This window comes from Zonotrichia albicollis, chromosome 1, assembly GCF_047830755.1.
Source record: "Zonotrichia albicollis isolate bZonAlb1 chromosome 1, bZonAlb1.hap1, whole genome shotgun sequence".
NCBI classification, from domain to species: domain Eukaryota; kingdom Metazoa; phylum Chordata; class Aves; order Passeriformes; family Passerellidae; genus Zonotrichia; species Zonotrichia albicollis.
The window spans coordinates 124,407,133-124,420,670 of NC_133819.1; the positions used below are offsets into that span (position 1 = coordinate 124,407,133).

Below are 13,538 nucleotides of genomic sequence, written 5' to 3' on the forward strand. Positions count from 1 at the left end.
GCAGGGTCCACAGGTAGAGAATGAAATTAATTGATCACATAATGAGGTGCTATCAAATTAACAAACTAGAAAAGATAAAGACGGCTCTGTTTTCCTCAGTTTTTAATTATCTGAATAGGTTGGCATTTTCCAGCAGGAATGCAATCTTTTCTTTCTTACCTGACAATGCCCCTTTATAGTTAGCAAATTGTCTGTATTCCAAGTGTAAGAGAAGGGCAAATTGGAATCAAATGCTCATGTGCGAGCAGTGTACTGTCAATCTGTTACCTAATGGTGCAGGCTTGTACTAAAAAGAGTTCTCAAAGTTTGTTAATTTGTAACATTTCCTTTTGATGTACCTAAATTGTACCCATGTTGTTTACTGGGTATATTTTAAAATTAGAAATGCTGAGATTTGGTACCAAAAGTATCTATGTTAGTCTAGTTACTTTTAACCTAAACAACATATTGTAGCTATACACATATATATATATATATTGACCTACCTCTAGCATCATTTAAAGGATATAACAAAACTACAATTAGTGATGTGTAAGTTAATCTTGCCTTTTAAGTTACAAAAGCATTGCTGTTTTGTTATTTTATTGATCAACTCTCATGCCTTTGAAAATACAAATTCCAGAATGACATCATGCCCAGTAGGAGTAATTAAAGCTATCTGATGAGGGAATTTAGAAGCTGAAAGGGATGATTGTAATTGATCCTGATTCAATCCTATTACAGCTTTTTATAGTTTAAGCTCTAGAGAAAGCAAACTCCTTGTCAAGGCTTTATTTTACGGATTCCTTTGTGTGTGCTATGCTTGCTGGTCTCTACTTTCCCTTTTAATTTTTTTTCTCCTGTAGTAAATAATGAGCTGCCGCCTGAAATCCGGCTTGCCAGTGGTCAGCTAATGGGTGATGACCTGTCCCTCCTTACTGCAGGAGAGCTGTCACCTTATATCAGTGACCCAGCGCTGAAGCTTTTCCAGTGTGCTGTTTGCAACAAATTCACCTCTGACAGCCTGGAGGCCCTAAGTGTGCATGTGAGCAGTGAGCGCTCACTCCCCGAAGAGGAGTGGAGGGCTGTAATTGGAGACATCTACCAGTGCAAGCTCTGTAACTACAACACTCAGCTCAAAGCGAACTTCCAGCTCCACTGCAAGACTGACAAACATATGCAGAAATACCAACTGGTGGCTCACATTAAGGAAGGCGGCAAAACTAATGAGTGGAGGCTGAAGTGTATTGCCATTGGCAACCCGGTTCACCTGAAATGTAACGCCTGTGACTATTACACAAACAGCGTGGATAAATTGCGCTTACATACTACCAATCACAGGCACGAGGCAGCCCTGAAACTCTACAAGGTAAGTCTGGGACAGCAACTCCAGCCGGCACCAAGTAGGCTGGGGAATTAACCCGTTCAGGGCTCATCAGTCAGGACTTTGATGAATTAGTAAATGTTTATTGAACATGCATATGGTCAAACAAAAACTGCAGGTTGGTCAGGGAGGAGTGCTGCAGATGAGTCCTGTTTAGTCACCTGGGGGTCATTTAGAAGGCACTTCCTGTAAACACAGGGTCCATAAGTCATTTTTTTAAAAAGTTCTCTTATAATAATTGGTGTTTTATATCTCTCATAACCCTTTCAGACTTTGTCCATTACATTTTGGTCAAAAGCTTAACAGATATTATGGAAAATGATGTTTTTCCCATACCGTGCATAGGGAAAGGAGATCACTTTATGGCATATGTATCTGTTTGCAGCCATAATGTATCACAGCCAAGTTATTTTACATTGGTATTTTCAGTAAGCACATGCAATATGCCACATTATTGCAAAGGATATTTAAAAGTAAGCACTGTAATCCTTTTGTCTGCCCTTCTTTTCCAAACCAGTAATGATTTTTCACAAACATGAAAGGGTGTGGTGTAGATAAATATGTTAGTAGAATGGCAACTATATTTTTATCTTTACTGGAAAAAACTATGTGGATATAATGAATATGTGGGAGTGATGAATACCATTTATTACACAACTTGTCATGACTTTTTCCAAACCCTAATTATGGGGTAACTTATTTTCTGCAGTGTGTTTACTGGATTGGCTTGATTGTCTTGGTTCATGTACAAAATATAACACATTCATTTCCAAGATGAATAACTTTGTAACTTATTAAAAACTTCTTTTGTCTAGGGGATATAAAAATTCAGGAAATATTGCAAACCATTAGTCACTGTAACAAGCTCTAAATATGATTAGAAAATCCATTTTGCAAGTGTTATCTATTGATTTATACTAGAAATCTGTGATAACTAAACTATCAGGAGTCATCTGCTGATTACAGCAACTATGCTGGTTTTCTAATCATGTTGAAGACCTGTACATACAGAACAAATGTGAAAAAGTCTCAGCAGACCTCTACTTTAAGGAAGAAATAACATTTTTCTGGTGTTCAGCCGTGTTCAAATGGTTGGTCTGAGCTAATACATGCTGCACAGGCAGTAACATAGATTTTCATTTTATAACCTGATAGTTGTAACTTTGGAGCATCTGCTGTGAGCAAAAATGGCAGTAACACAAGTTTTGGTCCCACAGTGCTGGCTGCTCTGCTAATTTAATATATTTTATTAAAATTGCATTTTTCCTTAATTCTAGAGAGTGTTATTTTTTGCTGGTTTTTTTTAAGGTCTAAAATCCTGTTACAAAAAGTACGAAAAGAGCTGAGAGTCTAGTGGCATAGCCTGCCTCTATAGCAAAACTCCCTTTAAAGGTTCCTGCTCCGTCATCTGTGAAGCCATTCCTTCAATCCTCCATTTACATTATGCAGCCACACTCTAAATCAGGGTTTGTAAAAACAATGCTACTGCAAATGGTGCCACAGACAGTAACGATGGAGTAGGAGAAGGGAAGGCAGAAGGCTTTTCTCAGATGGCTTTACTGCCAAAGCTTCTGAAATTGAAATTTCAATTGAAATTGTTGAAAACAAGATGCCAGCTGCTTATTAAAAAAAAAAAAAAAAAAAAAAAAAACAGAAAAACTATAGTCACAAGGTACTCAAACTATCTACTCAAAACAGTAGTTTCTCTTCAGTCCCTCAACCTGATCCCTAGAGAAACCTTCATCAAATATGTTTGGGTTTCCAGCCTGTCCTACAAAATATTTGATGTGGGATGCTATGGGAGCCAGTATTAGCTTTTGGCCCTCTTCACTGAAAATGTCCTGCTGCTGGATCGGCTTCCTTGCCAGATCCTGGTTTGTTAGATGGAGCAGCTCAGTAGCATCTTTGTAGCAGCTATCATACACAGCAAGGGACCGTCAGTGGCCTTTGGAGCTCAGTCGTTGAATCACTTAAGGACATCCCAGTGGAAATGGAATCCATAAACTCCCTCTAGGCAGATACCCTCCAGGCTTCATGGCCTGAGTAGGACAATTGAAACTGGCTGTTAACCATATGGTTCCAGCTCTCCTGATGCATGTATTTTTATTATCTAGGCTCACTAGCCTAGAATTGCTAGTGAGTGTCTCAGCTTTTTAAAAAGTTTCTGTCCCTCATGACTTCCTAGAGAATCTTGGAAATTTGAACCCCACTAGGTTTAATGACTCTCAGAAAGCAGATAACATATACACACATATACACTATTTTCATATTATTTCATTTTAAGGTTAATTTGAAGGAGAGCAATACCAGATCCAAAATATCAGTTGGAGTATTAGTGGGGTTTTTTTAAGATTTGGGGTTGGCATGAAGTGCTTCAATGTGTCCCAAATGACCAAGATGTTCTAGATATGTGTGCTCTATAATAGAATGTAATACCTCTGCAGACCACCCAGAAAATGCTGCTCTTAATTGTAAGTGTACATTCAGGCCTCAAGATGTAAATAAATGCAGTTTTGAAAATCTGCTAAGTTATTTGCTAGCAGACTTGATAGTTTTGTCAGGTGTTGGTGAAGCTGTTGATACCAAGAGAGTTGTAAACTTTTTTTCTCTTGATACATCAGATAAACTTTTAGAGCACCTAAGGAAAAAAAGAACATTAATTTGTATGAATAATAGATATATGCCTTGGGAGCAATATCGAATATTCATGAATTGTGTTTATATTCAAGCAGCTCCTCTTTTTTAAAATTAAGGTGCTGTGAATATGGTTTGGCAATAAAAAGTTTAATACTAAAACCATCTGAAAGCACAGAAGAATCTGTGGCTTTGTTCCTTTGCTTTGTCAAGCACCTCAAAGTTTTCCTTCAGTCATTTATATTTGTTTAAATGTTATTGTTTTGTGAATTTTCTTCTTATAAATGTTGCCGTAATAGCTTGGTTTTTCTCTCTGTGCTTAACTATTGATGGAATAAAAGGATGTCTTTTCATTGCTGTAGCTTTTAAAGCAGCCATGAACATCAGAGCTTCTCTTCTGAAGCTGTATAATTTTAGGCAGTACGGAAATGTCACTTTTAGAGTTAGATTCTAAATGTGGCAAAGTGGAACCTTTAGCTGTTTTCTTTAGTTATTTAAAGAAGAAATGGCCTGGTTGCTCCTTACAGAAGTGCAGTATTCAAATGGTGTTGGTAATGTGGCTGCTAAGAACCAGAACAAAGACAGCTTTACCCTAAATGAACTCAGCTTGGCCTAAATGAATTTCCCAAAGACTTACTTTTGGAATTGTGGAGCTTGATATTAGCAAATTAAACCACAGAAGAGTTGCAAGTTCTTGGCAGCATCCATCAAGAAGCATTCAGTGACTCCACAAGTAAACAGAGAAAGCTTCTATAGCAACAGAGTGCATTTCCATTCTGCAGGAAGAAGCATTCAGCTTCTGCAGATTTGGGAAGCTGAGGCAGGACGGTAACCTGTCTCCGTGGATGTAAAATGCATATAGCTGGAACTGCTCTTAAGGCAGCCATTTTGTAGCTTAGTCAAATAGCTTTCAGGGAACTCCATATATCATGTCCTGTGCTCATAAAACAGTTTCCAAATACTTCTATTAATAAATAAATAAGTACAAGACAGCCTTTTTTTAAAGTTAACTGGAATGTCTGAAAGTAAAATTTACTTAACCAAGTAACTGAATGACATGATCAATTTCTAATCACAAATTAATATTTGAAGCCCATTTATAAAAAATATTATTTGATTTGCTGATAATATCTTCAATAATAATTGCTTTTGAACTGTGCTTTTACTGCAGTTTACATTGTGTATGCAACTGTTTAGAAGCTCAGGGAAAGAGAGAGGCAGCAGTTAGCAGACTGTACGAGAACTACCTTGGTCTTCCTTTTATTGACAAAATATTGATCCACAACACTATTTATGCTATGATTTTTAAGTTTTGGCATATCTCTTTACCTCGTGTTCTCAAGCAGCAAAGATATCACCCAAAAGGAGTGACCTGATTTCAGTTTAAGAAGGTTAAAGGTTAAAGGTTAGCTCAAAAGCATCATCTGCCTAGCTGCTTAACTTTAAACTGATCAATTTAATGAAAATCTGTTTTGCAGATGGTGTTGTAATGTCTTTGGCAGGATTTAGGCAGCTTTAACATTAGACGTATGCTAGTAAAAATTATTCCTTTATTTGACCAGAACAACACCTTTTCTTTTATGTTTTAAGGTAAAAGGCATGTGGAATATGGTATTTTGGCAAAGGACCCAGAAGCAGAAAGTGTTGATGGTCTTTCCATATGGGCTGAAAACCAGAATACCCTTATGTCTATTGCTAACGATGACTGAAGAAACAAACAAAGCTGTATTCATTTTTTTACCATAATGTTTTACTTTGAACCCATAAAAAAGCATTTCAGTCAGACCTGTCCTTGGAAAAGGCTTGTCTTCTCTGCCTAGGGTGGAATGCAACAGCATTAACTTTTTTAATCTGGCAGAGCACACCGATTGTCTCTTTCAGGCCTTGTGTTTGTACATCAGAAGTATTCTTTCCCTTGCTCACAAATCACACAGTAATTGTGTTACTTAGCTGTAGATACTATAAATAAGAAGGCAAATCAGTCAATCCAAATGGTAAGTTTTATCTGATGGAGGTTGTCTGAATAAACAAAGAATTAGATCCTTGGGAGTGTAAAGCAGAGCTTTGTGTTTATGTCTTCTGAGAATCAAGCCCTCACAGTTTTTGCCAAGATAATTAAGTTTCAGCACAACCATGTCTTTCTATTTTCAGATGTATGCAATTCAATAGGAATTTCTTGGGCTGCTAATGCAATGCTATTATATGTTAGCTTTGTAATTAGCTAGGACTCTATCCCTTTGCTGAAATGCATTGTAATATTACACACACAAGCATAGTCTGCATGTAAGCAGTTGTGAAAGTGGTGCCCTTTGTTTCATATTGACCTTCCAACTTATTTAAAAGAGAATTTACAATGAGCCTTTGTTTTGTCTGCAAGTGATCATAAACAGCTTTCTAAAGAGTCCAATAAAATGAGAGAATCACAAATGTATAACATCACATATTGAAAGGGTGGAAGAACAAATGGGGCTTTTGCTGTATTTTATGGGATGGATTTATAATCTGTTCTTGGGTCGCTTAGGGCCAAGAATTTTCATGGTCAGCTGCTTGGCCCTGCTAGCTAGCATCCTCTGCAGGAAAGGCAAATACCGTGCAGCACCTGCTCTTCAGCTGGGGCTCTGCATTGCTCTTTAAAGCGAGGTGTCCACTCCTCTGCTGGTTCAAAGTCACAAGATTAATCAGACCAGCTTTTTTTTCTGCATCTGTCATCAGCGAAGCAGAATAGTCTGTCTGGATTCCATAATGCTGTTTGCATATTTGGATTTTCAATCAGCCAGGAGTATTGAATGCTTTGCTCATTTTTATCACGTGCAGGAGGCACAAGTGGGATTTAGTCCTTAGGTAACTTTTAGTGTAACAGTTCCCCAAGGAACACTGCTTGGTTTTTTCTCATTATCCTTGTTCTGGATGAAAGCTTGGTTGTTAGGAATTAACAACTGAGGGGGATGTGAAGTATATGCACATGGGGACAAATGGACTAACAGCCCAAATCACTTTGTTTGCTTTACTCTGTTTGGCATGAAATGTTGGTACTTGATCAGCTTGAAATTAACAGAAAGTGACATTCTTTTCATTTCAATTGTCCTGCACTAACTTTTTAATATAAAATAAAATATCCTACAAATATGCCAATCCAATTATTTTACTGTCATTGTCCCAATATGATGGTAAAGGAGGTCAGGAGATTGTGCAGCATTGATTTGCATAAAAATCATTGAGGAAAGGAAATTGGAATATGTCTGTGCACCTGAGGAGCTAAACCAAGCTTTGCTTGATGTTATTCTTTTTGGTTGCTTAGAATAAAACTGTTTTCAGTGATAAACAAAAGTTATTCTAATTTGTTCCTCAACACAAGCCTCATAAAGAGGATAGAAGGTATTTCAATTTTTAAAGTCCTTTGAGATTTGTGTTCACTTATGGTTTTAAATGTTTTATGAAATTTAATTTCCACTGCAAGTTTCAGTTACTGTAATTCTGATTATGCTGTTTGCTTACATGTATAAAGAGAAACCAGTGTTCAAAGAACACACTGTCTAGTCACAGCTATACATACATTGTGTAGTCATAGCTACAAATAATGTGCATGCCTACTATACTATAGATGAGAATATTTATTAAAAAATCCAAAAACCCCGCAGCTAACAAAAAAAAATTGTTGTCTGGTAAAATAGCAATTTCAAAACTACCCTTTTTATGATAAAATTAAAATAAAACAGTAGAGAAAACATTTTCACATTATATTTTATGTACATTTAATTTGACATTCAGATGTCTGGCTGTCTCTTACATAATGGTCCTTGTTAAAATATGCCATATTTTATATTCAGCTTATGGTATACTGCTGGAACAGGGAGATGTTCTCAAATCATAGTTTAAAGAATCTTCTTGTTCTTCCATTGAAATGCTGTCCAGAATCCCAGTCTGTGTGCTGTCCTGGGTAAGGGTATGTGGGGCTGCTCTTGGAAAGGAGGCTGTACCAGGCTGCTTGCAGTGTGCAGCCTGCCCAGTGGAGCCCGAGTGAGTAGGTCCTCTTGGAGAGCAGGAAAAGTGAGCAAGGAGAGCCAAAGCAGCAGAAAGAGCATCAGTCTCATTTATTCAATATGCTCAACACACAAAATGGCTGTATGACAGCTATTTTTTTGTGCCTGGAGTTCTTTCATTCTGACATTAAGAGAAATATGTAATTATTTCTGACTGAGATTCAAAGCAGAGATGCAGTGTATAGTGTGTGTAAGAGTATTATGTCAATGTGAGTGCATATGTATGTGTGCATTAATAGATTGCAGCTATGGATTTAGCAGCCACTCCCTCCCAGCCTTGCAACATAGATTTGCTTGTTACCCATAGGAGATTTTAGCTGATATTATGCAACTCACTACAGGTGTCTTTTCTAAAATTGTAATTAGTTTGCCAGACTCTCCCAGGTGAGATTTTTCTCTACGCTCTCTTCCACATATTTAAAAACGAGTAGTAAAAAATGTAGAAAGACTAGCACATGACAGGAAAGTTATATTTTGACATGGATACATGTAATTTAGCTTTGCTATTGCTTTTGCTAAGTGATTTAGAAGAAACTTTCCCTTGGCCTATGCATTTGTTGGGCCATTGACCAAAATACCAGAATTGTGATTTTATAGGAGAATTAATGGGGCTAAAATCTTACGGGCCTTACATGTACAGGACAGAATTGAGCTTTTTGATACATAGGTTTTGAGACTGTATTGGATCTATATATGTCTATATTACTGGACAGACAAATTAATTTTCTGTATTTTTTCTTTTCTTCCTCCTTTGGGACACTACTGTAGCAGAAAAGGATAAGAAAGGATAGTGAAGATGCTGGTGTGAAATACTGAGAAATGCAATTTCTGTTGGTTTCAGCAAGAATCAGGCACAATGCAGGAGATGTGTTTTCTTGGATAAACTTCCGTGTGTATGTTTGTTGGTAAAATATAATACAGTACAACAGGAAACAGTATTAATTACATTAAATATGAGTAGAGGCTTTATGTTGATAAAACATAAATTACAAGGGGTGGCTTGCAATAATTTTTGAACCTGATGATCTGCCTGCTAGACTGGTGTACTTAATACAGGCAGATAGTGCAGGCTGATGCTTGTGCCACCTCATGCTGATACATAAAAGAAGTGAAGCTTTTCTAAGAACTTCAAGACCTTTGCTTTGTGGACAGCCATGAAGGAGGATGTCATAGAAATTACCCCCTTGGTCTGCAGCAGAACATGCCAGCCCTTCAGTACTGCAGCAGACAGATACACAGCATATTGTGCACCATAGCCTCAGGGGAAACTGTATGTTCTACTCTACCAGTGGGAAGGAAGGCATTAAAATAATCCTTAGCTTTTAAAGGCAGGGGGTATTGAAGAAAACAAAAATTGAGCAAAGGTAGTCTTTGAATGATGAAGTGTGCAGATTCCCATGCCTTGGGCATCCTACTGCAGTAGCAGTTACAATAACAGAAAAAAAATGGGTTTGTCATGTGCGAGGGGTATGAGCAATACTCCTTGGTTATATGCATGAATAGGAAACAGACTGCTAATGGGAGCTATGGTTAGTAACATACTAGCCTCATTCCAAGAGTGGATGTTTGACCCGCAGGGTTGCCTAACAAAAAATGTGATTTTTTTTCTATTTAAAATTGTTATCCTACAGTATTAATCAAACCATGCCGCTCACATGATTCACGTGTGTAAAATACATGACTGTATAATTACTGGTTTATTTCTGGATTATGTGCAAGAAACCTAGCATATAAGGGCATTATTCAGTGTTCTGCCCAAAGAGACTATTCATTTGTAGTCCCTGCTCTCCCTTGTAAACTCTCTCAAAAATCAAGAACATGCACTACTTCCTTGCACTGCTCCTGGAGAAAAGAACCATAGAGCCACCTTTACCCATAAAGATGGCACAGAATCTGCTGCTCTGGGATAGTTGGTACCCCAATCTTTAACAGAAAACTAGATTACTCTTAGAGAAATTTCAGGATGACCCTTTTAAAACAAAGGCCAGCAGTGAAAACTCTTCTTTCCAGGACTTTATTAGGCAATTCCAAGGGTCTACATCTCTTGATTTTAGTTCTTTAGCACATATGGAATTTTTCCATTGGTGTCCTAAGCTTGTGTTTGGACCTATAGCACTTCTTGGGTGAGAGATGTCAGTTGTCTCCAAACAAATTTGTTAAAAAGAAAGATGTTAAAAAGAAAGATGGAAAATCCTAAGGTGTTGCAAGTGGCTCAAGTATTGTAGTAGCTATAATTGATATTATCCTTATCCTAAATTCAAAACTCTGGGTCCTAATAGTAAAGGAGAAGGAAGGGCACTTCTATTCACAGAATCAAAGATTCAGAGTCTGGTGTTGGAAGGGACTCATAAGGATTATTGAAACAAACTTCCTTTCCTTTCAAGACACCTAAAACTAAACTATATGACTGTCATCCAGATGCTCCTTGAACTCTGACAGGATTGGTGCTGTGACCACTTCCCTGAGAAACCTGTGTCAGTGACCAACCACTCTCTGAGTAAGGAGCCTTTCCCTACTGTCCAAGCTGAACTTCCCCTGACACAGCTTCATAGCATTCAGACAACAATGTTCCTGTTTTCTATGTAAGCTAGACAAAAACTTGCTCTATGAGAAATAGATTGAGAAAAAAAATACTAACATTCTCTGATTGGATAAACACTTTGTGAATGACCAGAAACTTGATAGTTTTACAACAAGAACAATGAAAAAAAGTCTAAGGAGCATCTTGGTATTCTTGTTTGTGTGCTAGTGATGAGAGCATGGAAAAAGCTTGCTTTACTACTGAAATGAGACATCTTTAGTATCTAGATGTTACTATTTTGGAAACGCCCTTTGGCATTTGCAGATATGTAAGCAGCTAATGAATGGCTGGAAATTAGGAAGAATAAAGTGGGTGGAAAAAAATGAGTCCAAACTGCAAGTGTTTCTGAAAACCTTATGTCCTTATTTGTTCAGGAGCTTCTGTGACTCAAAATCTTGACCCAGGACGAAGCTGGAATCCTGAGATATGTGAGGACAGGATCTTCTGAAGTCAAGTCTCAGATGAAAAAGATCACAGGCCACAGAAAATAGTTTAGGACTAATTTTACCAAATTTCTGACCTAGAGTTTGGGCAGATTTGAGCTCTCTGCTGTATTGCTAGTCTCCTGGGTCTAACCCTGTTGCAGATCCATCTCAGTAATAGGTGTTGTATCTAGGCTGTGGATATCCCTTCTCACTTTTTGATTTACTAAGGTAGTCTCATAGGTCACGATGAATTGGATATGCTGTCAATGTGCTCTGTCTCTCTGTTCCTATCTCCACTGGTGTGTTTTGTAGTGTGTCAGGCTTCAACAATATCTTCACAACACTTGAATTTCTGTGACTTATAGAACTCAATGAATGAAAATCTTTGTAGCTAGTCATTAGGACTGCTTACAGGTATTTTTGAGAAAGAGCAAATCCTTATTCAGACACTCTGTAGTCACTTTGAAAATTTTCTTTGCCTTTTTGTGTTGTCTTTATTTTTCAAAAAACAAAAATAGGTTTGTGGGATCATCTCTGATCCAATATGTTACATGTAGGGGTTGGATCCAAGAAGTCTTGCTAGGATATTTATTTTCTTTTATTTCATGAGTTTTTCACTGAGAAGCTCAAATTCTGTGGCCTCAGCTACCTCAAAATCATCAAACAGATTATATGGTTTACCCAAAGAATTTTGGGGCACACAAAATACAAGAGCTATGCTGGTATTGAAGAGTTCTGTGTAAGTAACAATTTTTATGATAAGGAGGATTTGAGCTGGTAATCAAAAAAAAGGAGACTCCAAAATGTCATACTATACAGAGAGCCTGTATCGCAATTCACTCAGCTTTTGTGCTCTCCGGATACAAAGGTTTTATGCCTCATGTGTCCACAACAGGAACTAAACAAATGTCTTTCCTTTACTTCTAGTAGTTGTTTGTCCTAATAGATTTAGAAGGTAAGGTCAATACTGTCTGTACTGGGAAACAGAGCATGGCTTTGGGGAAAAAAAATCCCAATGTGTCTCTAACTGAGCACATGTGATTGAGAGGTTGGCCTGTAGTACATCTGACAGTCTAAATGGTCCTCATAGAATTATAATTAAGCATAACAAGTTCTTCAGATATGTCTGTCTTTCTGTCTGCATATGTTTATTTTTACATGGACTTCATAGTGTCTGTAGTGGGGAAGGATGGATTTGAGTATTGGGAAGAGTTAGAGGTGGAGGCTGAAGTTGGTCACTCTCACAAGAGAGACACTTATCCCACAGTAGTGTTAGGAGGGGAGTTGGGATTGTTGGAGGCTTTCTTGCACAGGGGGTGCAGTGGACAGTAACAAAAGGGCAGGTGTGAGTGGTTATAAAAGTGTGCACTTCCCAGGAGCATAGACAGGATTTAAAACTCTATGTGTCCATACATAGCCCAGGCTGCTTCTGTCATCCCCTCTAATGCTGTACGAAGGTCTGTGTATGTTAGTGTCTGCTGCAGTCAAAGCTGGATTTCAATTTTTCTTCTAATTTCCTTCTCCCGGTTACTTATAATTTTCTTATACACACTTTTAGGGCTGAAATTATCAGGATTCGGTCTGGGTATAAAGAATATTTCTTTTTTTCTTTGGAGCTCTTTCTGAGTCACTTAATCATGAGCTATCTTTCCAACCTGTCCTAATGAAAAATACTCTATTGCAAATAAAGTTAGTTAAGTACATTTCTTGAAGTGGCTGTCCATAACAGAAGAGAATGTTATTTTAAAAGCAACAACACATTAATAGGCCAAGTATGCAATCATTGTCCTATCACAGCAAATTATACCATTAGTCCACCTTATCTAATCTCTTTGCTACAGACTGCCTAACAACAATTGCTTCTGAGAGCAAAGCAGACCAAAAAAAAAAAAAAAAAAAGATTCCATGGGCAAATGTAGAATAATGTTGCTTATACAGGAAAATGCTTGTTCTTTTCATATGTCTTCTGTACTTTGCAATGAATTAATATCATACAAATTCAAGTATATATTTTTTGCCCCCAAAGTTGCCTTTGGGTGGTCTTATAGGTATACAAACATCAAATCAGTTTATAAAGTGGACTTCTGGCTCAATCACATGCAGTAGGAAGGAGTTGCATAAGTTAATTTAACCTGCATGCAGATTTTTTTTTGGCTTTTAAAATTTTCTGCCATTAATTTATTAAGTTATATTTGGTTTTATTCATGTGGTAAAAGAATGAAAAAAGATCATGTGTTCTTACTTGCTTTATGATATTTTACATAATTTTTATAACTTCACAATAATCTCTATGATTACTTTATGGTTCTTTTATCATGTCTCTCTTTTATTTACACAAAAAATTTCAATCCATTTGGTCTTGCTTTTAGTGGAAGTTCTTCCACATTTCTGCTAATCCCATCACTGATCTCTGAACTCCTTTTGCCAGTGTTAAATTTTTCTGGAGATACACAGATATTTCAGAACTGAACACGCTGTTCTCAGTGGAACTGTAT

At 37.3% G+C, this 13,538-nt stretch overlaps 1 protein-coding gene across 5 annotated transcripts in view; it reads left to right on the top strand.

Annotated features, from left to right (window-relative positions):
• ZFHX4 (zinc finger homeobox 4) overlaps positions 1–13,538 on the top strand; it is a 155,584-nt gene that overhangs the window by 32,369 nt on the left and 109,677 nt on the right. For 4 of the 5 annotated variants that reach the window (XM_074552855.1, XM_014272447.3, XM_074552848.1 and 1 more), the window contains exon 3: positions 846–1,348. In XM_074552855.1, the coding sequence (XP_074408956.1) occupies positions 846–1,348 (503 nt within the window). The remainder of the gene's footprint in view (positions 1–845; positions 1,349–13,538) is intronic. The other variant, XM_014272587.3, reaches the window with a different exon arrangement.